The 23,515-nt window shown below is 41.7% G+C and overlaps 1 protein-coding gene across 1 annotated transcript in view; it reads left to right on the plus strand.

The window, feature by feature from the left end:
• Positions 1 to 17,407, plus strand: part of KBTBD12 (kelch repeat and BTB (POZ) domain containing 12) — a 30,392-nt gene extending 12,985 nt beyond the window's left edge. Inside the window, exons 4-5 of the mRNA XM_010571915.1 lie at positions 4,445 to 4,642; positions 17,238 to 17,407. Coding sequence (XP_010570217.1) covers positions 4,445 to 4,642; positions 17,238 to 17,407 — 368 coding nt within the window. The remainder of the gene's footprint in view (positions 1 to 4,444; positions 4,643 to 17,237) is intronic.
• Positions 17,408 to 23,515: the final 6,108 nt, after the last annotated feature.

Raw genomic sequence — 23,515 nt, forward strand, 5'->3', positions numbered from 1 at the left:
CTACGAGCAGCATGTGGGTATAGCAAGGCACAGAACTGTACCTCATTGAAAATCTGAACATGTGCTAATCGCATCACCTACCCTGCTCTGCCTTCTTGCATCAAAGGCTTGTCTTCTCTATCCTGATTTCTTAATAAGGATCATGTATTTTATTTATATATTTATTTTACTAATGGAGCTTCATGTTAAATTTAAAGTCCATTAGAACCACTGCTTACAGAGTGCCCTTGAAAGTATGTTTGATTGCAGAATCATCCAAGCGTGATATGGAAAGCTCTCAAGCATTAATGGTTTGGGAACACAAAGGTGGCTTCACTGGCTTTTTTAGCCCTTCAGTGGCATCTGAAATATCTCCTAGGGAAAGCGCATAATGTAAAAAGCCTAATGTGTTGAAAGGCTGTATTTGTAAGGGAGTGGGGGGGGGAAGACTGAGTTCTAGGATTAAATCCTCTTGTGTGATGAATGTGAAAATGACAGGAATGTTCAAAACTCCCAGTGAGAAATCCATCTCCCCCTGCACAAAGGACATATAAGTGGGCTTTATGAAGAGAACTAAGCCAGGTGGTGTTGAATTCACCAGTTCTGTTTGTGATGGGATAGGTGAATGTGGCTTAATGAAGGACCCTCCCCAGCATCCATTCCAGACTGTGGGCATGGACATAGCAATTGCTGCCCTTTGCACGCCTTTTGGGACTCCCAGGAGGCTGTGACCACTGCATGTGTGTTTTAATGACCCCATCTGTAGTTCTGGGTGGTTTAAGGTACAATCACAAGTATAGATTCATGCGCTGCTGGTGGGTCACTTGGCACAAGAGTCTTCCCCAAATGACCTAAACCCCTCTTCCCTCTTTACTGCATTCTGCCGTAGCCTCTTAAAGGTTACCCCCATTTTATGTAGAGGCTCCTGTAGGAGCAGAGCATGAACTCAGTTGCTCAGCTGCTTTACCCAGAGAACATGAAATAAAGACAGTCTTCATGGTCTTAACTGTAATTCCATATGTCTCCACTTGCACTTCTAATGGTTTCATAAATCTGAATGAAGAAAGCAGTGGGACAGGATGATCTGGAGTCATGAATGACGGAGCACAAAGCAGCCTGAATTGTGTGACACAGCAAGTTTCTTTTCTTCTGCCAGTTTGAAGTCTTGTGTGGTATATACATTGTAGATGATGGATGGCCTGGTTAATGTGAGATGCTCCACTCTGTTGCAGATGCAAATTGATTTAAATTTGAGAATTTTTTTATTTGCTGATTTGTATATTCAGTTCTTTGGGAAGAGGCCTGAGATATCAGCCTCCATAGAGGAAAAAAACCTATTGTCTCACAGGAGTGTTTCTCAACTACTGGGAACACAGCAAAGCAGTGCTGGTAGAGTCGAATATCCTCAGATTCCTTTGTTAGCAATATTTCAGTGTTAGCATTGCTTTAGAAGAGGAGATTGAAAATCTTGATTTCTTGTTTTTCAGAATACTGTTTTTCTAAGCTTGAAAATTAAACGTTACTCCCCTCTGATTTTTTCCTTCTTACTTTCTATTTGCCCTTGTTGTAAATTGAACATGAAATTGGATTTATCTGAAATGGCTGTGGAAGGCGTAAATAAAATGGAGATATTTTGTACCTTCAGGACTGTCTCTGATAATCATGGGATTAAAGGAGGTTAAATTTAAGTTGCTTAAACTGTCCAATGAAGGTTTCATAAATGCTTGAAAATATGTGGTAGGTCTTAAACTTTTGAAAAGATACTCCAATAGGTCATGAAAAATTAGTTTTCTAATAACTATACAGGAAAAATGTTTGGTGGTGGATCCCCTGGATTGGCAGCTGAATCTCTTCATTAACTGATAATGGTTGTGATTTTTTGCAAAAAGTCACTGACCGTGCTGTATCAGTTTTGTACCTGATTATTTCTGTTCTTTCTGAAGTTACTATGCGCCACAGTTATTGAATTTCGAAAATGACAATAAAAATGCATTCAGAAATAAATTGCAATTATGCTTCTAGAAGAGTTGTGGGACATTTTGTCCACTGCCCCACCTTAAAATATTGAGTCCAGCAGCAAAGCTATTATTGTTTGACTCTGACATGCCACATGCATTCCCTAACTGGTACCATTCGTTCCTCTGATTGAACAAGATGCTCTTTCGTTCTTCATGTGAAGACTTTTCTTATGGGTGAGTACATATTCTTCAGTGGTATACAGTAACACCTGGGCTAATTTTAAAAAAAGCTAGATAACCAGCAGCAGTCTGTCTTTGGCACCACAAAACTGTGTTTTGAACAGATCAAATCAGTCTGTGGGGAGCTTTAATATTGTTGGTTCCAAGTTAAAACTGCCTTGAGTATCTCTTTCTATGTTACATTGCACTCTGTAGGCTGTGAATACCCTGGTAGCAGATTGTCTTGCATGCTGTATTCTGTGGTTCTACCAAAGGATGCAGTAGAGTCAGAAAGGCTACATGATAAGCAATCAGTTAAATAGCCTTATCAGTTAAAAAATTTGATGACGCCTTAAAAATTTTCTTGATAAATTTAGGGGAATAATGTCCTGTCCCTAGAGTGGCACCTCTCTTATAAGGAGTAGTGGAGAATACTGCGTAGAAAAGGATAATGCTCCTTGCATAAAGAACAATACAATAAGTAAATGCTTGAATTCTGAAATTTATTCTTGCTTCTAAATAGTCTTAAGGAATAGCTCAGTGAGACTCCATTGTGAGAAAAGCTCAGCATGGTGATGCATACAACTGCCTTTTTGGCATGGAAATTATTAGCAAAATTCTGTGACTCCCTACCTCAGCTCTCTTAGGTGAATCAAGCCTCAGAGGAGGAGGCCATCAGAGCAAATGCTGCTTAGTTGGGGGTGTTAAGCTAGTAATGAAGGCATTTGGATGCTAGCCTTGTTTAAGCACACACTGAGAGGAACCTAATGCAAACTGCTAGGACCTTGCTGGTAGGCAAGTAAAGATTTGCTGTGCATGGAAAAGGAGCTGAAAACCAAATGCAGTGAAGGTTTTCAAATTCAAATATTGAACTGAATCAAATGCTGCTAAGTTCAGCTGGAGGAAAACTTCCTGCTGATGATAATGGACACTGAATTTGGTTCTAATTTTGCTGCTCTGATGCAGGGATAACTGGTCTTACCTTTACCTGCCTCTAAAATACAGATCAGGAATACAGTGGTAGCACATTTGGATCATTGTGGTCCCCATTTACATGTAGTTGCCTCTTCCAAATACTTTTGGAATATGCACAAAGTGTTGAAAAAATAGCACAGTCCATATTAAGAGGTAGGTGGAAAACCATATGCAAGTAAAACTTTGAGCACTGGGGACTCATTTCTCTGACAGACCAGCTTAACAGCACTAGGGGCAATATATTTTAAAAGCAGTCGCACCAGCCTTGCACAGGTTATACTTGCAGTCCTTTCCGTTTGCATAAGCAAGGGCATAATTACATGCCATACAATGCATTTTGGATTTGTACAATTGAGCAGTCCTACACATGTATCAGGAAAGCTAGCCTTCATGTGGAAATTGCTTGCATATTGCAGTCATTTTATATTTAAAAGTGGTCACATACACACACGTGCACAAAAGAACTGCTTCAGCGTGCCATCAGTGCTCATTACAGGGTATTGTGTCCATTGGCACAGATGGAAAACCTGTGAGGGTATGTCAGCATATTAATTCTCGAGAACCAAAGGCTGTGAATTCAAAATCTGGATCTGATCACTAGAAAGGATTTGGAAAGGCAGTGTTTATGCTGTGATTTGAGTGTACAGTGTTTCCAGTGTGCACTGAGATCTCGGGTATGTCTGCAGCCTGTTGCAGTATATCCCAGCAAATGAAACTGAGATCTGTTTCAATCCTGCACACTGACTTCAGGCATCCTGATTAACCCTTCAATGGTAGGACTTGTCACAAATAACTCAGTTGGTACTCCTGCATATTGCATGGGTTTATTTCTGGAAGTCGATTTCCCTTAAGAAATGGGTGTAATCTTTTTCTTTTATTGAAGACAACTAACCAACAAATCCAAATGATTGTTGGTTAACGCGTGTGAGGGTCAAATCCACTAACAGTAATTGGAAAATAGTTTTTGATCCATTGCAACTTAATGATAAAGCAATTTGTCCAGCACACAGAACAAGTAATTATGACAGTTTCTACTATATAGGCAGAAAACAAGACAAAATACCTTTGCATTTTGAGGACATGCTGCTTGTCCTTCTGTTGATACAAGACTTCAGAAAGGATCTTGCTTCGATGTCTGAAGATAATGTGCAGTGGCTTCTGCTTTGAGCTTACTTTCTAACAAACTTCTGGAGCTGCAAAAGGGAGGAGAAAGGGAGGGAGATGAGGACATGTACACAAAAAATCGTGCAGCCAGCAATGTATTTTTCAGCAGAACCTGGGACTGCTGTATTTGACCCATGTATCTTTTGCAGGAGGAATTGGGTGCCTTGGTCGTGACAGAGGACAGACACGGAAATGTCTTGATGCAGTAGAGATTTATAACCCTGACGGAGACTTTTGGAGGGATGGACCTCCTATGCCTTCTCCCCTCCTCTCCTTACGAACAAACTCTACCAGCGCAGGCTCCGTGGAAGGGAAGCTCTACCTCTGTGGAGGATTTCGCGGAGCAGGTACTAAAATGAGTCTGACATTCCCTACATAGTTGAAATCAGTTGCACTGTACGCAGTCTGACCTGATGACTGACCAACCCTATCAGGTGACACTGGCATGCCCTGGAACCACAGATCTAATTCAGCCCTTTGGACTGCTGGCTCCTAATGTCAATATGAATTGTGTTCTCTTTGCCCTTTGCTTTTTTCCTTAACAAAACATGAAGAATTAAGGATGTTTCCGATCTGCACTAAACCTGTCCAAATCTACAACCTCAGTAGTATTCTTTTGGATTTACATACAGAGCTACTGAGATCAGGAGCATAGTGTGTTATGGCCATGAAAGAACTTGGGCATATTTGTTGAAGATTAAGGCACTATCCATCTGTCTGTAGCAAAGCTATCTGGCTCTGCCTATTTACTTACGTGCTTTTCATAATCAGTGTTGAAAAGGCTTGTGTATTTAATGAGTACTCTGGCCAGGGAACTGAGATACAAAGAGACTAAAATTCCAGATCTGGTGATTTTAAACAATCCTAGCCCCATGGTCACCATTCTTCTTTTAAGTCTTCTTCCTTCCAACTGTGCTTAGCTCTATCTAAATCTCCAGTACTGCTAACCATTTTTTTTTATTATAAATGCAAAGAATCTCAAAACATGCACGCTTACACTCTTCTGCTATATACAGCTGCTACCCCATTTGCTTTCTAGGAGAAAGCATTAATATAGATGCATTATCCACTGCTAATAAATGTCATGTCAGGCTCACTATTGCCCAGGAACGGCCATGTGGAATCACTTGGTGATGTGTCCTTCACATTACACTGACTCCAGTTGCGTCGACTTTTGCTTGTATAACCAACTCTAAACTTAAAGCTGCTGTTGTTTTAGAATGACGATTTTCATCAGCTAGTTCACTGTTCGCCTTCCCCGTCCTTCATTTGCTACTGTTTGAGGAAGCTGCTTCCTGAAAACGATTGTACGGCAGCTCTCTGACAGGCATGTTCTCTTGTCATTGCTGATCAGAGTTCTGTGACCTCAGAGCAGTATGTTTATGATACATCACTGTGTTTCCATAGCAAACATTGTGCCATCATATTTGTTCTTTTTCTTAGCAGTATTATGAAAAAGCCTAAAGTTAGTGGGTACAAATCTCCAAAGGCTGATCATTTCACTGGCAAATGAAGCAATTTCATTCAAGATGACTAACAGATTTTCTGAATAAGGTAGGTTCAGAGCCATAAAAACACTCTCTGTACAATACCACCATGTTCTGTCACTGAGTCATGTATAAAGAGTGGTAGTACTGGGAGAGGTTGAAAGTCCCCCCATGGATTTCAAGATGGCCATCGTTTGTATGTTTGTATAATGCCAGCTCAATGGGTTCCTGATTCCTGACTGTACTATTGCAATTTGTATAATTTTGTATAGAACTCCCCTGCACTAAAAGTGCTATTTGGATTGGAGCACAAGAAGTCTAAGTTAGCAAATGCCAGTTTTGCAGTTATCTGTGAAACCTGAATTCTGACCCGCTACGTGTGCATTTTGTATACCAGTGAAGAAATAGCATGTGATTGTGTTGTTAGACGTTGTTATGATGTCTATAACAAGGGAGCCAAAATAAGATTCTCACTGTCAACTGTAAATCAGATGTATCCACGTTTGAGGAGTTGAGAGGAAGCTGTGCCTTAAAGACAAGTTATTAAAGGAAAAGGGCCTTCTAAATCTTCATAACAATAACAACTTCTAGCTACCGTCATCAAGAAAAAGATGAGTGGAGTATGTACACTGAACCTGAAGAGGTTATCTAGCTGGCCTCTCTCCCTGGACCCGTCTTCTCCATATGCTGGAAAGTGCTCTTGTCTGATCTGCTCTTTGGGGTGAAGGGTGGAGTGAGAGAGGGTTATTACTGTCATATGGGAACTTGGAGAGGGCAGCTTGACTCTGCTTTTTCACAGTCACAGCTGCTCAGCAGCTTCAAGATATTCACAGAACAGTATGTGCTGCTGCTGCTTTAGTAGCAGATAGGGTTATTTTAGAATGTGCTTGTTTGGTTTTAGTCTTTTGGGTTTCTTGGCATGTCACTTTGGTTTTTGTGAGGGATGCAACCAAGAGAGGATATTCCAATTTTACAAAACATTGTAATTTAGTTTCAACCAAGTGGAGATTTTGGAACAAGCTGAAGGCACAGCTGTAGTCTCTGGGTTTTCCGCCTGCTGAACACTAAAGGGCTGCTGTGAACATTCAAGAATGAGTGCTTCTCAACAAAAAGAAAATAAGCCAAAATCACTGCTGCAATGGAAAGTCAGCCAATGTATATAAGGGGCTGCAACCAACTGCCTGTATACTATAGATCTGTCCCCAACTCCCCAGCCTCAACCTGCCTTTGCATTTGCTTAAACCCACTCTTGATCCAGCAGTGTGAAAGCTGACCTACTAAGGACGCTGTTGCATCTTAATTTTACTCGTATGTGCCATGCTCTGTATGCCTTTCTGTATGAGTATTGACCTAAATGGATAATTAGAGACCAGAGATGCTGTACACAAACACAAAGCTGAAAAGCAGCTGTCAACTGCTCAAAGGGCCTTAAATTTGGATAAAAAGAGGAGTACTGCTCAGCTACCATGTATTCTGAGTCCCATGTGACACTTGAAGTTTTGTGATGGCAGGATTCCTGTCCCATATATATTGCCTCTCACAAATCTTTGTCTGCTTGAAGGAGGGCAAGTGGTGCAGCCCTAACAGCATCCCCAGGAGCAGAAGAGGAGAAATTGTAGCTACTTAGAGTCTCCAGAGGGAATTCAGCTTGGCCAGCTGAGAATAGCAATGCAGAGCGCAGTCTTTCTAAGGGACAAGTGAACTCCAAAGTGTGTCCAAGCTTCATCAAGAGAAAGCTTCCTCTGAACTGCAAGGAATGCTGCTCAATGTTGAGCTGTGTTGGTAAACACAGCCTGTAAGACTTCCCCTGCTGAGGCTTCCTCAGGTTAGAAGCTTGCTCGAAGCCTGGCCATGCAAGGGGAAAGGGGATTAATTCAGCTGATGTTTAGACACTTATCTGGAGTGCCTATGCTAAGACCTTAAGAGACCTCAGGCTCCCTGCAGCATATGGAGAAGCACAGACACTTCCAGAGGGAGATTCAGGTCCTTGGTGCTTTACATCTGCTCTGAAAGACCAGAAGGCAATTCGGAACCCTGAGGACCTCTCTTGTCTCTTAATGCTCTGTGTTTTGATCAGAATATGAGGGATTCTAACCTGGCTTACCTAAGGCAAACACATCAGGAGCTTCGTGTCTGTGATTAGATGGTACAAACCACTCTGAGACCTCTGTGCTGTATCACTAGCTGGCAAATGTTGTATATTCTTACAATCATGGTAAATACCCCCCAAAAATCACTTATTGTTTTGAATTTTTCTCCTTAGCAAGGCTTGCAAAACTTCATCTGTTAGCCAGTAGTTTATACAAATGAGCTCATTTTCTACTAAAACTATTATGGTAAATAGGAACTGTTAATCTGCTTGTCTCTGACACTCAGCTCCAGCTCATGTAGTCTAGTGTAATGAATGTTGCCTGTCATTTGTCAGCAATGTTATAGCATTCATCAAGATATTCAGCAATGTTTAAAATGGTTGGTTTTGTCCACTAGCTTATAGTTCTGCAAAGAGTGAAAACATTAGCTGTAGCATGAATACTCAGAAGGACTCAATGTGCAGTAGCCAGCTAGCTTCCTACTAATTGTTAAAATACGTTGTTGCATTTACTGATCAAAATATGGATTTTAAACCAGCCTTTGCAGCCTGACTGTACGATGTTCTTGTTGACATGTTTTATTTCCTTTGCCTTTACATAGAACTAAAACCTGCCACCTGCGCAGGCTGACAGCTATTAATGTTAGCCTGTGCACGGCAGAAGCAGCCTCATTAGCGTGCCTCGCCGAAGGAGGTGGTAAGCAGCTCTTCAGGTATGCAGCATTACACGCTTATCAAATGCCTGCCAGATTGGGTTCCCTTCCTTTTTGACTGCTCCTGAGTATTATAATTTTTTTTTTTCTGGTGAAAATAATGAAGGGAAGGGTGTGTGCCTGTTTGCTGGGACTGTGTCATCTGCTGTCAGCTTGCGGAGGCACACGTTTGTTGACTTTGCATTGTTGCTGCACAAATACAGATCCTCGTAGCCTGTTTCTGGGGGCTGGGGGCTGTAGCTTTAGTTTCAGATTGTGGAAGTTGGTCCAACTGCCTGTCTCACAGATTTGAATTAATAAATTCAAATCCAGAGTTGATTTTTTTTTTTATTTGATGCCTCCTGGCTTGTGTCAGAAATGGTGTGGCCAGCAGGAGTGGGGAAGTGATCTAGTCAGCACTGGTGAGGCCGCACCTCGAGTCCTGTGTTCAGTTTTGGGCCCCTCACTGCAGGAAAGACATGGAGGTGCTGGAGCGTGTCCAGAGAAGGGCAACCAGGTTGGTGAGGGGCCTGGAGCACAAGTCTTGTGAGGAGCGGCTGAGGGAGCTGGGGCTGTTTAGTCTGGAGAAGAGGAGGCTGAGGGGGGAGACCTTATCGCTCTATACAGCTACCTGAAAGGGGGGCTGTAGTGAGGGGGGTCCTGGTCTCTTCTGTCAAGTAACTAGAGATAAGATGACAGGGAATGGCCTCAAGTTGTGCCAGGGAAGGTTTAGACTTGATGTTAGGAAAAATTTCTTCAGTGAAAGGATTGTCAGGCATTGGAACAGGCTGCCCAGGGAAGTGGTTGAGTCACTGCCCCAAGAGGTATTTGAAAGATGTGTAGGTGCAGCACTTAGGGACACTGTTTAGTGGTGGACTTGGCAGTGTTAGGTTAAGGGTTGGATGTAAAGGTCTTTTCCAACGCAAGTGATTCTATGATTTAAATCAGAATGCCTTCTTTACTATACACCCATGTGACATCAGCTGATGTGCAAAGTAAAGGGACAACCACCTCAATGCAAATAATAAAATGTTTAACAGGTCTGCTATTAGCAGCACATATCACTTAAAAGGTCTTATGATTTCATCAGCTAATGGCACTTGATGTGGAACTGTCTTTCTCTGAACTGGCAATTTTGCCATCTCCCTCCAATGTAGTTTATAGCAGAGAAGATAAATGTACTGCTTCCCTACTATATATGTTGAAAAATTCTGTAATGTATTTAGCATCATGTGTGGGACCAGAGCTGCTCAACCCAGTTGTTATTTGCTTACTGATATCAAGTAGAAATTAATTTTTCACTTAAGTGGTGTTACAGCCAGAGGAAGGGAAAAGGGAAGAAATACCTATGAACTTGGCATGCAAGATTCTCAATTTTGTGTTTGCAACTGTTAGCCAAGATAGGTGATAGTGACACTGAGTCCTATGAGCTGTGTAATTCTGATTCTACAAAAAAAAGATATATACTTACCCTAGATTAATTTTCTGGTCTCTTCTTCCTCATTTACATAAATTGCAATCCATACCTTGGAATAGGAGCAGCGCTGCTTGCGGCAGTGCAGAACTGTGTAGTAATTACTGTATTCCAGCTGAGCTAATGAGTTTGTATCTCCATGCCATCCTCTCCTGACAGTGGACTAGCTTAATAGGTATTTATTTTGACTAATCTCCCATAAAGGCTGTTCCCCCTAGTCTCCTCCATTATGTGATTTAGATGGAGAATCATTCTAGTGCTTGTTTTTTATTATAGTGGTTATGGAACATTACTGGAATCAAATTAAATTTAGACATATTAAGGAGCCTGGCACAGTAAATACTGCACTTGTGAAGTTTGGGGGTTGAGAGATTGGAACAAAACCTGTTTCTCCAGCACCTTCCCATGTTCCCAGCTAAATAAAGCAGAGGGGCAAACCCCGGGCTGCCTATCTGCAGCACTGTTTGTTTCCCTCTGTTAGAATTTACTGGGCAGCAATGAATAATTAAAGTTCTCCTGCCCACAGTTGTTATCATTTGAATAAATATTCCCACCAACAGAAGGGATTCAGGTTCCGTGCATTTCGCTCAGCACAGAAATCTGCTCATGGCCACCCGCTGTGCCGCAGGCGCTGCCCCATCTCTCCAGCCTGCGCACCAAGTCCACCCCGAAAAATGCTGCTCGACCTTTCGCCTAATTCTCCCCCAGCACTGGTGTGAGCTGCCAGGCTGCTGCTGGGAACCGGCATGCGGGAGAGACCTCTTCTGCTTGCTGCCTTCCCGGGGAGGGCTGCCCATTCACCCCCCGCTCATTAGCTAGAAACTCGCTACCGTAAATAAGGCCAATACAGGTCAGGGGAATTGCTGGGGAGCAGCACCTGCTCGTTTCAGATCTGAATTTGACCCAGTATCTGAGAGCATGGTATTAGTAATTCAGTCCTGCTTCTTACTAAGGCTCATTTATAGTTTATAAAGGGTTAATGAATGATTAATAGATATTTTAATGCATTTTAATTAATTGCTGAAGAGGTCAATAGGTTGTTTAGAAACATGGCTTGTAGCCATGTATGACATCTTCTATTGTGTTCATAACTGCCTGTCATGCATACAGTCTAAACATGCTTTATATCCTCTATTAATAATGTATTAACCCATTGTAAGGCATTTAGAAACAGTATCTCAGGATGGTCTGAGACCAGTCATTCTTATTCTGATCTTGCAGTTTTTACTTGTATGAATGGTGCATCGACTTCAAGAGCACTGATCCTGCTGCCACTGTAATCCGTGATCCTGCTAGCACCTGCAGCGCAAGAAGGACCAGTGCTTGTAAGATTATGTCTGAAAGAGGCCTTGCCGATGAACAGCAGGCAAAATCTGGAAAGATTTTAAAAGCTGAAGTAGGTGGATCAATCCCAAGAAAAACAGTTGAAGTCACTGAATTAGAAGTTCCTTCCTGTAGACCATCCCATTCTTTATGCATATATTTCTTTAATATATATTGATTTGTGAGTGAATGGGTGGACCATGAAACTACAGTCCTGAAGAATTACACAGCAGAGCAAGAGGATAGAGGTCCTGTCTATGAGAGTGAATATCTTACCTTACTCCACGCAGGTGCTCTGAAAACAGTAAGCTGCCAGAGTTGTAAATTCAAGCCCCAACCTGCCTCCCAGTTTTCGCTGTGTCTGGTGGGATACACTGCCTTGATACTTAACATCATGAAGGCTGGCCAGCATGTTAAACAGCCAAGCCAAGTTCCCTCTCCTGTGTATTCTCTGCTTGCTTCTGCCCACAGGCATAGATGATGGATGTACTTGACCCCACAAGGGGTGTTCACTGTGTTATAGCTAGCAAGGCTGGTAGAGTAGGGGGAAGCTCACATACGCAAATGGGATTGAAGGCCACAGATTTGATGAACTTATTCTTTTTCCTACTGCAAATGAGGAGCCAGGACATCTGGTGGTAATGACCTAAATGCACTTTTATCTCATTGCAACACAAACGTGAATTCCCAAGTCACCTAACTCCACATCATGTAATTATGAAAGCAGCTATTAGCGGTGAGGAAGATAAGTAGCAGAGGCTAGTCCCATATGTTTAAAAATCATTCTCTGGTCTCTGGTACAGCTAATGGCAGGCAAAACCAGGTACAAAACAGCGGTGGAGGGTGAACTGCTTCAAGGTGGCTCAGGGGTGCCTGTTAGGTGACAAGAAGCGGGGAAGTCAGTGAAACACCTGAGTAAACATTTTGGGGACCGTCGGAGAACTGGCAAGCACCTTGTGATGTTCAAGTGCTTTTTTCCATGTAAAGAGCAGACAGTTAACAGTTCAACCACTACAGGTTTGGTGTCCTTTTTTTATAAACTGATTCACGGCGAAAGAAGATAGAGCACATTGGGAAACTGCAAACTGGAAAGGAAAACGTGCTGTGACAACCTGAGAACTGACATCAGCAGGAGCTCAGGCGAATAGCCTGTGTGAGGATGTCCCAGGGCACAGAGCTCATCGGCAAGGACAGATGTGACACTGAGACTGCCCCCCCCACCATGCGCTGCTGTGCTGAGGTACCTGCCCCTGCGCTGGATAAACTTGCTGAGGCACTAACAGTATGTCAGCGTAGCTATGCCGCAGCTAGTAGGCAGATGAGCTTGTCCAAAACTGCTTTGGATATCTCTGCCCTGCGCTGACGCAGAGGCATCACAGCTCGTGACTTGGCACGTGCTCTCGCTGTCTCCATAACTCTGTTTCCTCATCCATAAGATGGAGGCAAATATACCAGCTGATGTCAATGGGCTTCTATAAGAAATAATTAAATACCACGTTTCAGCAAACTGGCCATAGATTTAATTCCAGTGAACTAAAATTCAGCACAATTTTTTTTTTTAGTTCAATGATCTGGACACTAAACAGACTATAGTAGAGTGAATTTATTTGTATTGGCTTACAAACATAATAGCTGCATAGTTAATAGTCCTGGATGACCTATAGATTTTCTACCTGTTAAGCATGTTGCTTAATTCTTCTACATCGGTGTCCCTTTAACCCTCCCAACCCAAAACCTAATAATTGTATCTGAATGTTCTGTTCCAAATAGGAAAGAGAAAGCAAGGTCAAAAAAAGACCAAAAGTGGTAATAAATACTATATTCACATGGAAAGTTGTTCCTCCCCCCAACCCCCAAATCCCAAAGGGAAGTCACTTAAAAAAAAAAAAAAAAAAAAAGAAGAAAAAGCAGATCAAATATTTATGTTGCCTGCAGTCATACTGGGGGTCTTTCCAAGAATGGTTCATCATGATTTATGGCCAATCCTGATTCAAATGACATGAGAAAACTTACAGCATAAAATGAAGTCTGGCCACATTTGGGGAGTGAATCATATTTGAAAATAAACCTTTTAAAGAGCAACCATGATTGCGTATATGGAGTGCAGGCAATCACTTACTGAAAATCAATATTTTTGTTGGTTTTTTCTGCACATTCGAAGAAAAAAATTTCATATGAAAAATTGTAGGACAGTGTTTTCTTTACAGACCAGAATATAAAAGAGAATTTAAAGATTAGCCCCATTTTGCTTTCAGACTACTATATTTGCATATATGAAATATGATTTTAGTATTTATAAATTGAATGTTTTCAGGTATGACCCAAGTTCTTTCACTGGGAAAAGATGGGTTTGTAGGCTCAGTGTTAGCCTTCAGCCTGCACTTGTACATCAAAAAGTCATAACTGTACCAAAAGAGCTCTGACTTTCTTTTAACATACCACAGTTTCTCATGGGGATAAATTTATGCTGGAATTAATGTTCCCTATGCTGGTTTAGCCTCTTCCTTTCCTGACTAGGAATAAACCATACTGCTATAAACACTGTTTTACTGCTTGAAAAGGATCTGCATTGGGGTTAGGTTTGTACTACCTGAATAATTCTAATAAAAGTGGTTTAATTCCTATGCAGAAAAACATAGTGTAGAGGAAATTTCTTAAAACTTCTCATGGTTAAACAAGAATGTGCGGAAAAATACTGCCTCATTTTGTAGAAAAAATGAAACCATTTGGAAAGGAGTGAAATCCTTTCATTAGGTAACATGGTTGTCTGGTAAGTGATGCGGAATAATGCTGTGTATGACAGGGAGTTCTGTGGGGTGGCTTTTTAAGCAGGTATTCTGTGTAATACAGCCAGTTTCTTTTTGTAGATGTCACATTATTCTCCTGTAAGCAAAATTGGCTGCTAAGATATTGTCTTTAAAAAAAAAATTGGCAATTAAATAAGGTGAACCAACGAGGCAGAATCTGGAATTACTTGCACCTTCAGGCTTAAAACTCTTTATTGGGATTAAAGCCCAAATCCAACATTACAGCCTGGAATCAAAGGTGCTATTCTCATTGAAAAACATTACCTTTTTAATTGTCCTAACCAAGAAAAAAAGAATTAAAATAAAAGGCTTAAGAATTGAGGTGTTTTAACTCACTTCCCTTTTAAAAAGAAAGGGGGGGTGTGTGTGTAATTTTTTTTCTGAAGTATGACTATATTTTGAGCAGTGCTTTTCCTCATGTGAACTTTCTCATCCAAAGGGTGCTGCTTCCTTTCGTATTAAACAAGATAAGACTAGAGGAACGATTGCTTCCCTTATTCCAACAACACACTCTTTTTATCTCCCAAGGGTTAAGAGTTAACTAACACTCCATGTACTGGAAAGCAGAATTTGTAGAGTGGAACAAAACCAGTTGCAACATCCCACAGAAAAGGGAAACAAGGGACACCAAAGGTCGTGAGTCACCAGGGTCAGGAAAAAACACAGCAAGGTTTGTAAGGAATGGTCTTGGATCTGCCTTTGATGTTTTAATTATGATTTTTTTTTTCCTGAAGTGTTGCAATCACCCACAGAATGTCTCAGTTCCAGTGTTTGATTTTTTTTTTCCTCTGATTGTCTCATTTTTTGTCATCATCCATGCCAAAGAAAATCCAGGCATGAAAATTTATTGCATAAAGGAGATGATCTAATAATAAATACAGGGACTGGAGCCTCCCATGTCACAGCTTAGGTCTGTTTGTGTCTCCATATTTGCCTCTTAGGAAAAACCTGTTCACTCTCGCAGGGTCATATAGAAATGAGCTCTTTGCTGGTACTGGCATGTGATATTTGTCTGCAGTTTGTCAGTCATGCCTTCTCTCTTCACGTGTAACCGGGCTTTTTAGCAGTTTGCTGTCTTTTCCTTGGATGGGTGCAGCTTTCCTATGTAGTATTATTATTCTCATTTAATATCCAGGTTCAGTAAGCAAACCATCATGACTATTGTTTCACTTCCTGTGAACAGCAGAAAGGAATGGAACAAGGACTGTTCAGATGAGGCTAAATCCTGAAATCTTACCCAAATTTTACTCATGCAAGCTCCTAGAGATCTACAGAAGTCCCAGACGTCTGGGTTTGGACCAACAAAAATTATGCCACAATTAATTGTGACACAACTGAGGGGAAAATGAGTACGGCCTGCGGATTGTGGGGTAGAAACATTGCATTACACTCCTTTATCAGGTGAGAGAGGGGTCAGAGATGGTGACTGGTTGGTGAGTGGTTTCCGTAGATAAACATGACAAACATGTGCAGAAATTTCCATAAAGCTGAGACATCCACAACTGCTGTGCATGTGCGGGACCTGCAGTAAACAGAGCTGTCCCAAATCAGCTCAGCAAGGAAACTAATCCTGAGAGGGGAAGAAGTCTTGTTTCCATCTGACCTCCCCACATCCTGAAGCTACTTACAGAGGAGCCCTGAGGTTATTTTAAATCCCATGACACTACATCATCACAATATCATGCATAGACCCTAAACCATGACAGCACTATCTTGGGGGTACTAACCACTGGGGTTGCTGTCCTCTGGAAGATTATGTGGTCTGTGTTTCCAACATGAGAAACAATATATGCCTCTGGATGCTCTTCTGTATTTCACTCTTTTCCCCTTCTTCAATCCTTTGCTGTCAGTTCAACGTAAGGGCAGAGTCTGAACAATGAGATGCAGTCGATAGATGTGAAGGATAGGGTTGCTGTTGGTGGTGGTTGTTGTTTTAAAAGACAGCTTTCTAGAAGGGATAGCTAAATGGCAACCTCAGTCTGGACCCTGTAAAGTTTAGCCTGTCACCAGTCTTTTAATACTCAATAAAACAGCGTTGAGTATTCAATGTTTCTTGCTATGATGGTTCTTATCCTGGTACCTGTGAAGGTCTATGCTTGGAAATCTCTGAGACATGGCTTCTTCTAATACATCTATCAAGAAATTCATCAGAAGGAAGCTGATGGCAAAGCATGTGCACATAGCAGCTCAAAGTAAGAAAAGTCTAGACTAAGGTTACTTGCTGTGAGAAAGCAACTTTAAGATGAAAAGAAAAAGTGAGCAGAAATGAAAGACACTTTATTTTTAGGAGAGAACTTGGCTTTGATTAACAATTGCTGGAGAGTTCAGGACTTTTGTTAGCAAAGAAAGATTTTGCGTTCTTATAAGAAGCTTAATATAGTACTTCTGTTTGACAACTATGGTTCTCTGCTGCATGGTGATTCCTTCATTATTTCTTGTTGGTTTCAGTAAAAAGCTTTTTGTCTTGAGATTTGCTGTGATTTAATGGCATTTTTCTAACCTGACTGTTCATGACAAATTCCTCAGCATTTCAGAACAGCTAAAGTACATTTAAAGCCCTGGAGGTTTTTTTTCTGACTTTATTTCTCCCCAGATCACAGGATGTCCAGACTTTGCACCCGAGAAAAGCCATAGTATTGGAGTGCTTCCCGGACCCTGAGAGCTGCATTTTAGTCGGGGCAAAGAAAAGACAACATACTGCATGTAGCCATACTCATTAACAATAAGCAATACTCTGTCTCTAAAAGATGAGAATTTGACAATTGATTGCACAATTAAATGCTACCTGCATACTTGTACTGAGATGGAGCACTTCATGCTTTTGTCCCTGCAGCTGCACCTGGAGCCCAGAGCGTGAGGACTGAATACACTGTGCAGATCTCCACCTGCGCTATTTCATTTACTATGTGTTGACAACTCGCATGCTCTTCGAACGGCATAGCTGTTAGTACCACAGAAATTACCTTTTCATTGCCACCTTACAGAAGGGTCATAATAATAATTGCACAAACCTCTTTGATCCTGTTTGACTCGACTCCTGATGCCTGCTGTTGTTGCTTCTGTTTTTCAGCTCGTCACGAAGTTATCACCAAAGAGATCCTCGAGCTGGATACGTGGGAGAACCAGTGGAACGTGGTGGCCATCAACGTCCTCATGCACGACAGCTATGATGTTTGCCTTGTCGCTAGGCTGAACCCGCGGGATCTTATCCCTCCTCCCCCCGATTTAGTGGACCAATAGAAGTTCAGTGACTCTCAGTGCTTCCAGATTCTGAAAAAACTGAAGAATTTGGAGAAGCAAACGCTGCATTGGCTCTGGATGACAGCTGAGTCCCATGGAGAGGAGCTGGCAACACATGCTTAAGGACAGAATTGCCTTCGAGCTGCGCTTCTCAGACGATGCTTAATTTGCTAGTACTGCTACTCTGGACTTCTGTGATTGAAAGCCGAGGTCGCGCAGCCTTTGTGTGTGGCTCTTGGTTTTCCATCTGCCTGTGCAAGCTCCAGCATTGGGTATAGCCTGGGCTTCTGAGACCCTTTGCCTCCAGGCACAGTGGCAGCCCAGGGCTCATTTCACAGCAGAGCATGACCTGTGAAGGAAAGCTCTAGCCAGGGAAATCCCTCTTTTGCTGTTCATCCCACCTGGTTCTGCTAAGCTACCGCGGAGGCTAAGAAATGTATTAAGTCAGCTGATGAAAACCAGTCCAGCTGTACCAAAGGGCCAGACTGTACTTGACTGATGCAGGAGCAGAAGGATGACAGAGAAGAGCCTTTGTTTGTTTTAAACAAAAAACACTTAGCCAAGGTTCATTAGCCAAGTACACCAGCTACTGCAAACATTATCTAACCCACAGACAGGAGAATCAAGAGACCCTGTCTTTGCCAACAGAGCTGAGCCTGTGCTAGTAGAAAACTAGTCTTTTGGCAACAAGTCCCAAGGGAGTCTTCCAGCAGGGTTAGTAGGCAGCCTGTACCAAAGACAAGAAGAACCCTAAATTCTCCCATAGATCCTACCTGTTACAATGTCTGGTGTGACCAGAACCTTGAAGTTCAGTTAGAAAACCCTCTTCCTTTGAGAGATGGAGAAGGGGTTGTAAACTAAAAAGTAATAAATGAGACCAGTATTATCTACATATCAGCTCTGCAGCTACAGGGAAAGGATAGATGTGCTAAACAATAAATGTTTATATAACAGTAGCTGTTTTTATAGAAGTAGCTTTAATGAAGTAGCATAAGGTAAATTCTCTACCAACAGAATGGGCTATAATCACAGGGAAGAGGAATAATTCAAACAGTGTTTCTTAAGGCACTGTTAGCCTTTATAGGGCTTGAAGACAGTAGGTTAGAGAGAAAATTGTTACCAGTACTGCTATCCCATTTGAATTACCAATAACTATTCATTAGTTGTCTGATGCCTACCCTAGAGTGTATCTGTCTGTCACTGCCTGGGCAGTATGGACAAGAGAACTGGAAATCTCAGTTGTGCTCTTGGGCCAAAATTGCAAATGATAGTGTGCTGCAATGCAGAGTGAAGGTCAGAGGCAAACACTAAGAGTAAACTATGAAACCGTACAAGAATGATCATTGTCAGCAAGAAGTTGCTTTTGATGGCTACAAAAGCAGCAACAAAACCGAAAGGAAATAATTGGCAAAGAAATGAGGGAATCCATCAGGTAGTTCATCTGTAGTTACTTGCAGGACTTGCGCTTCAGAGCATCTCCATTTTCTTTTTCAATTGCATTTTAGGCTGCAAAAATGCCAGCTAGTTTCATTTGTTTGGGTTTTTTTTGTTGGGTTTATTTTGTTGTGTTTTTTTTTGTCTGCAATGCTTATGGCAGAGAGAGATGGAGAGGGTGACCCAAAAGCCCTTTCCCAATTCTGACTTTTCAGATTCATGAACTCTAAAATATCCAGTGGGAATAGTAAGCTGTCATATAAAAACAATTAGCAGGAAGGTCACTAAAGTTTACCTGATAACTGTAGTAGGACACTGAGGACTGCTCAGACAATAAGGGAGTTGGTGGGGGAGAAACTAAGGAAAACATGTAGAAAAGCAGTAAATCTATGAGCCTTACAGCTAATCTCTTGTCTCCCTTTATGTTTCCCAAGCAGAATGAGTGTCACAGCCTAAACACATACTGTTGTGTTTGTATTATTTCTGTATCATCCAGTCATTCTTTTTTCTTTCCATTGTTCATATGTAGGTCATCATCTGTCTAGAACAGAGCATGAACTTCAGTGGTACAAATCAGTGACCAGTTCCTAAGGGCATCTTAACCACTCTGGTTGCTAAATGCAGTTGTAGGTATTAGATCAAGGAGGCAAACTCTGCTTTAATATGTTTTTAAACAAAATCAGTAGAAAGTTCTTCCAATTAACCATCCAATATTGGAAACTCTTTTTTTAACTTTTGTTGTTACTGCAAAGTAAAGTTAATCTTGTTCTAATTTCTCTACAGAGCTCTCAAGGCAGCTGGAAGCAATGCTCTTGAGCATCAGTTAAGTGTTTCCTTGTGAAATTCCAAATTCTGCAACTGTATCTACTGATTTTGCTTCTTTCACCTTTTTTGTTTTAAGGAAGAATGTTTTCCAGTTTTTTTTGTCTTTGGTCTCTGCTCTGTGGTCTATCCCTGACAATTCAAATCCTCCTGCAGTTTAAAGCCTGAGTTAATCTACTGGATTTCACTCTCTGAAAGACCGTCTACTTGGAATATTTCAAGGGGAGAAGGGAGACTTTTGCAGGCTTTCATTAGTCATATTCGAACATACATGTGTAACATGGCTGAGACTCCTCTATTAAACTTTTATTCTAGTAGTGAGCTGGCTGTTTCTTTCCCACTTCATATGTTTTGCTTTTTACACTGATATTTAATGAGCTGGGTGAAAGGAAAGCATGTACTCTGAGAAGGTCTGTCTTGATAACCAAGGGGAGTAATTGCATATGTTTTATATACTGGCCTTGCAATCAGCTAGCTTGAGCTGTAGTGGGCACTTAACAGGTTTTTCTTCATGCGCCACTGGCAAGTGATCTGCCCTTGCGTGCACCGAGCATCATGTTTCCTGCTGCCCATGGGGTCTGACTGTTCGTGGAGACTTGTGTGTCCGTGTCTCTCGGTTTCTGCCCAAGTCCAAATGTCCAGCACTATATACCAAGTAAGGAATTGTTGTCTTCTGGATTAACTATCTAGAATGGGGGCACTAACTTCTTAATATTGTGTGGGCCCGATGTAGTTCACGGTTTGCCCTTGGGGCGACAATTTCTAATCCAATACTTGGAAATGAAAGTTTGACCGAGGAAGGAAGGAAGGAGCAGAAAGCATGCTTATTGAGAGGTACAGATCTCAGCCAAAATCCTTCTGAAAGTATATGAATACTGCATGTCTGATAAGTCCATGGGTAGTCTCACATTGCTGGGAAAGTCCTTAAGAGTCTTAATTTCTGCTATTACAAATCCTGATGAAAAAAAAAAATTACAGAATATGCATTCTCCAAGCTTGTGAGTTTCACTGAAATAATAGTTTCCTTTAGCCCCTTTCTGTCTGAGCAGTAGTTAGGTGAGCTTTTAATCAAGGCTGTCTTGACATCATCTGTAATTCTAAAATGCAAACAAAGCAGCACTGGCAAGCTACTATTTAAATGAATGGGGGGATTATTAAGCAAAGGCATACACCAGTTTCACTTGAAACGCTGAAGTACATCAGTAGTTGCCAAATATGAAGAAAAATGTTGGAGAGGTAGCTGATCATGTGGCACACAGGGAGTAAAGCAAAAAATGAAATGCTATAAAAAGCTAGTTGAAGCTCTCCATTTTTATCCCCAGCCAATGTTTTATTTTGAAATTGTCCATGTATAACTGATTTCATAAGGATCCCTGTAGGTATCTCATCTCTGTTTTCATACATGTGGTCACAGGAACTGCCCACATATGTAAACCATCAGGCAGCTGACTACCACCCCTTACATACCACTACTGTGATTGCCTGTGGCTCAGTCCCTGCCCGTGCCAGCAAACACACACATGCATTCTGCGTGTGTGCGATATTGAAATTTATGAGGCAGTTTCTGTATTGTGTTCCAGCTGTATTGTGCCACTCAGGAAGCCTTGATTTGCCAACAGAAAATTGCTGTGGTGCACACAGAGCTGTCAGCTTCTCTACCAGCACTCCCAAATATGCTCCAGGTAAGAAGCTGAGAGAGTGTCAAAACCAAGAGACTGGCAACAGAGATGAGAGCTGCTCCCAGAATTTTACAACATGCAGCAGAGCCAAGGTGGGGTGGAACAATCCTCCCTATCTTTTCCTAGGGAGGGTTCAGGTGTAAAAGGCTCTGGCCCTGGATCCTCATCTTACATTTTTTCCTCTACTTGGAATGTGTAATGAAATCCTTGATTACCTAAAAAGCAATGAAAGCAAATGCTATAATAATTTTTTAATGTTAAAATATATTCATAAAGACCTATATTGTTTTTCTGCTGATCTAGAAGACAATGACATTCTTTTATTAAGCTGTTTACCTAGTGATTGCTATCTTAGCTACAGTGATGGTCTCTTTCACAGGCTGCTCTCCTAATGGATTATGTAGCTCCTCTGAAAATTTGTTTCATGAAACACAGTGCTTTGAATCATCAGATCAGAATTTCAGTTACTCTTTTGCAAATTTCTGTGGCTCTCCCTACAGCTTTTCAAGTGGACTTTAGCTTCAGCTTCAAAGAAAAGCTATTTCACCCCCAGTTGTGCTCAGCTGGAACTAGTACATTTGCAATTTACTATCATTTGACGTACAGAGGTTGAAAGCAAAGGAAATATTGGAAAATGGCTAAAATATATGTAGAATGTATGCAGAAGTACACTTTCCTTCTTTCTTGGTGAATGTCTCCTCTGTGTTTACTGCCCTGCCCAGGTGCCTGACGGAATGATTTACTAATAACCTATGATTGCAGCCACAGTGAAGGCCACGCTGGGGCTGCATATTTGTGCTCCCAGAGCAGAGAGAACCAGCATGGTGCAGAGCTGTGGCTCCTGACAGGCTGGCCTGCCTTGCCATAAGAAATTACCTTCAAACAAAAACGCATTTAAGTGTTCCAGGGTGTATACTCCTATGTTTTATATACACATGTATAACATTATTTTTAGAAGTCCTTTACTGACAGCAGTAAGATTCTTTTCTTAACATATACCTGGCAACTCCGTCTTCCGCATAGCTCATCAAAGTACTTCAGAAAAAGTGCTGGTCTTTAAATGTATGGAACTATTCCAGGCTTCAAGTTAAAAAGAACCTTAAATGCCTTGCTGAGCTAAGGGACAACTGGGGAAATCTTTTAGTCCTCACCTATGTCTCCTTCCTTCAATCTTTTTGCTGGCTCTAGCACTCCCCTCAGAAGCTCAGAGTCCTCTTGAAAGCTTTGTGCAAGTCTGTTCTGTTTCTCTTCCCCCAATCCCATTTCTGCCTCAGCCCCTTTGTCCGACCAGCCCTTAAACTCCTCCTTTTCCCCTTCAGTTCCCCAAAAGATGGGAACAGCCACTCAGGGTGTTCCCCAGGCTCCAGACTCCTCAGAAGCCTATTGCTCCAGCAACAAATCAGTGTTGAAGGACAGAAGGAAGGCCATACCAGCTCCCTGGATTTGAGGACACTCATCTTCGAGCAGGTTCTAGCCCCGATCCAAATTCTGTGGTTCAGTCTCACTGCAGATAAAACCTGCCTGCTCTGCAATGTCACTGGTCCTCTGGCTGTGACCAGGGTTGGAAGGCAGGTGACCTGCATTCTACTTAGTCTTGCTGCTGTCTTGCTGCCTGATGCTAGTAAGTTTGACATTAAATGCCTTGCATACTGTGCGTGCCATAGCTGTAATGACTGCAGGCACAAACCATTATCATTATCTCTGATTCCCGAACACTAGTTGCTACAAAAACTGCCTGAAGCACAGAGGGAGGCGTCTTCATTATTGCATTATATAGCTCATGTCTTAAAGCCAGATTTTCTCCTGCAGTTTCAGTCAGGCCAGGTTTCACTAATGAACCTGGTCTCTAATTTATCAGGTTTTAGCATTGGTACTTTTTCTCCACTTTGTCCTTTTCTAGTCATTCTTTACAAGAATGCAAGTGACTTCACCAGTTTTTCTACAAAATGCATTATCCAAACTGGCCTCCCGAGGCCGCTGGCTTTTCATTATCAGGGTCGAAGTACAGCCACTAAAGTGCCAGTCAGCTGCACTACTTTATTTTCTCATTCAGCAACTTCATAGTAGAGGAAATGTATTTCATCCATACATACAGTAATGTGAGAGGAAACCACTTCCCACATACACAAATTCCTGACTCATTCCTTTCAAATGTGGCTGAAAAAAATGCTGA

Source organism: Haliaeetus leucocephalus, unplaced genomic scaffold, assembly GCF_000737465.1.
Source record: "Haliaeetus leucocephalus isolate CR32 unplaced genomic scaffold, Haliaeetus_leucocephalus-4.0 Scaffold2, whole genome shotgun sequence".
Lineage (NCBI taxonomy): Eukaryota > Metazoa > Chordata > Aves > Accipitriformes > Accipitridae > Haliaeetus > Haliaeetus leucocephalus.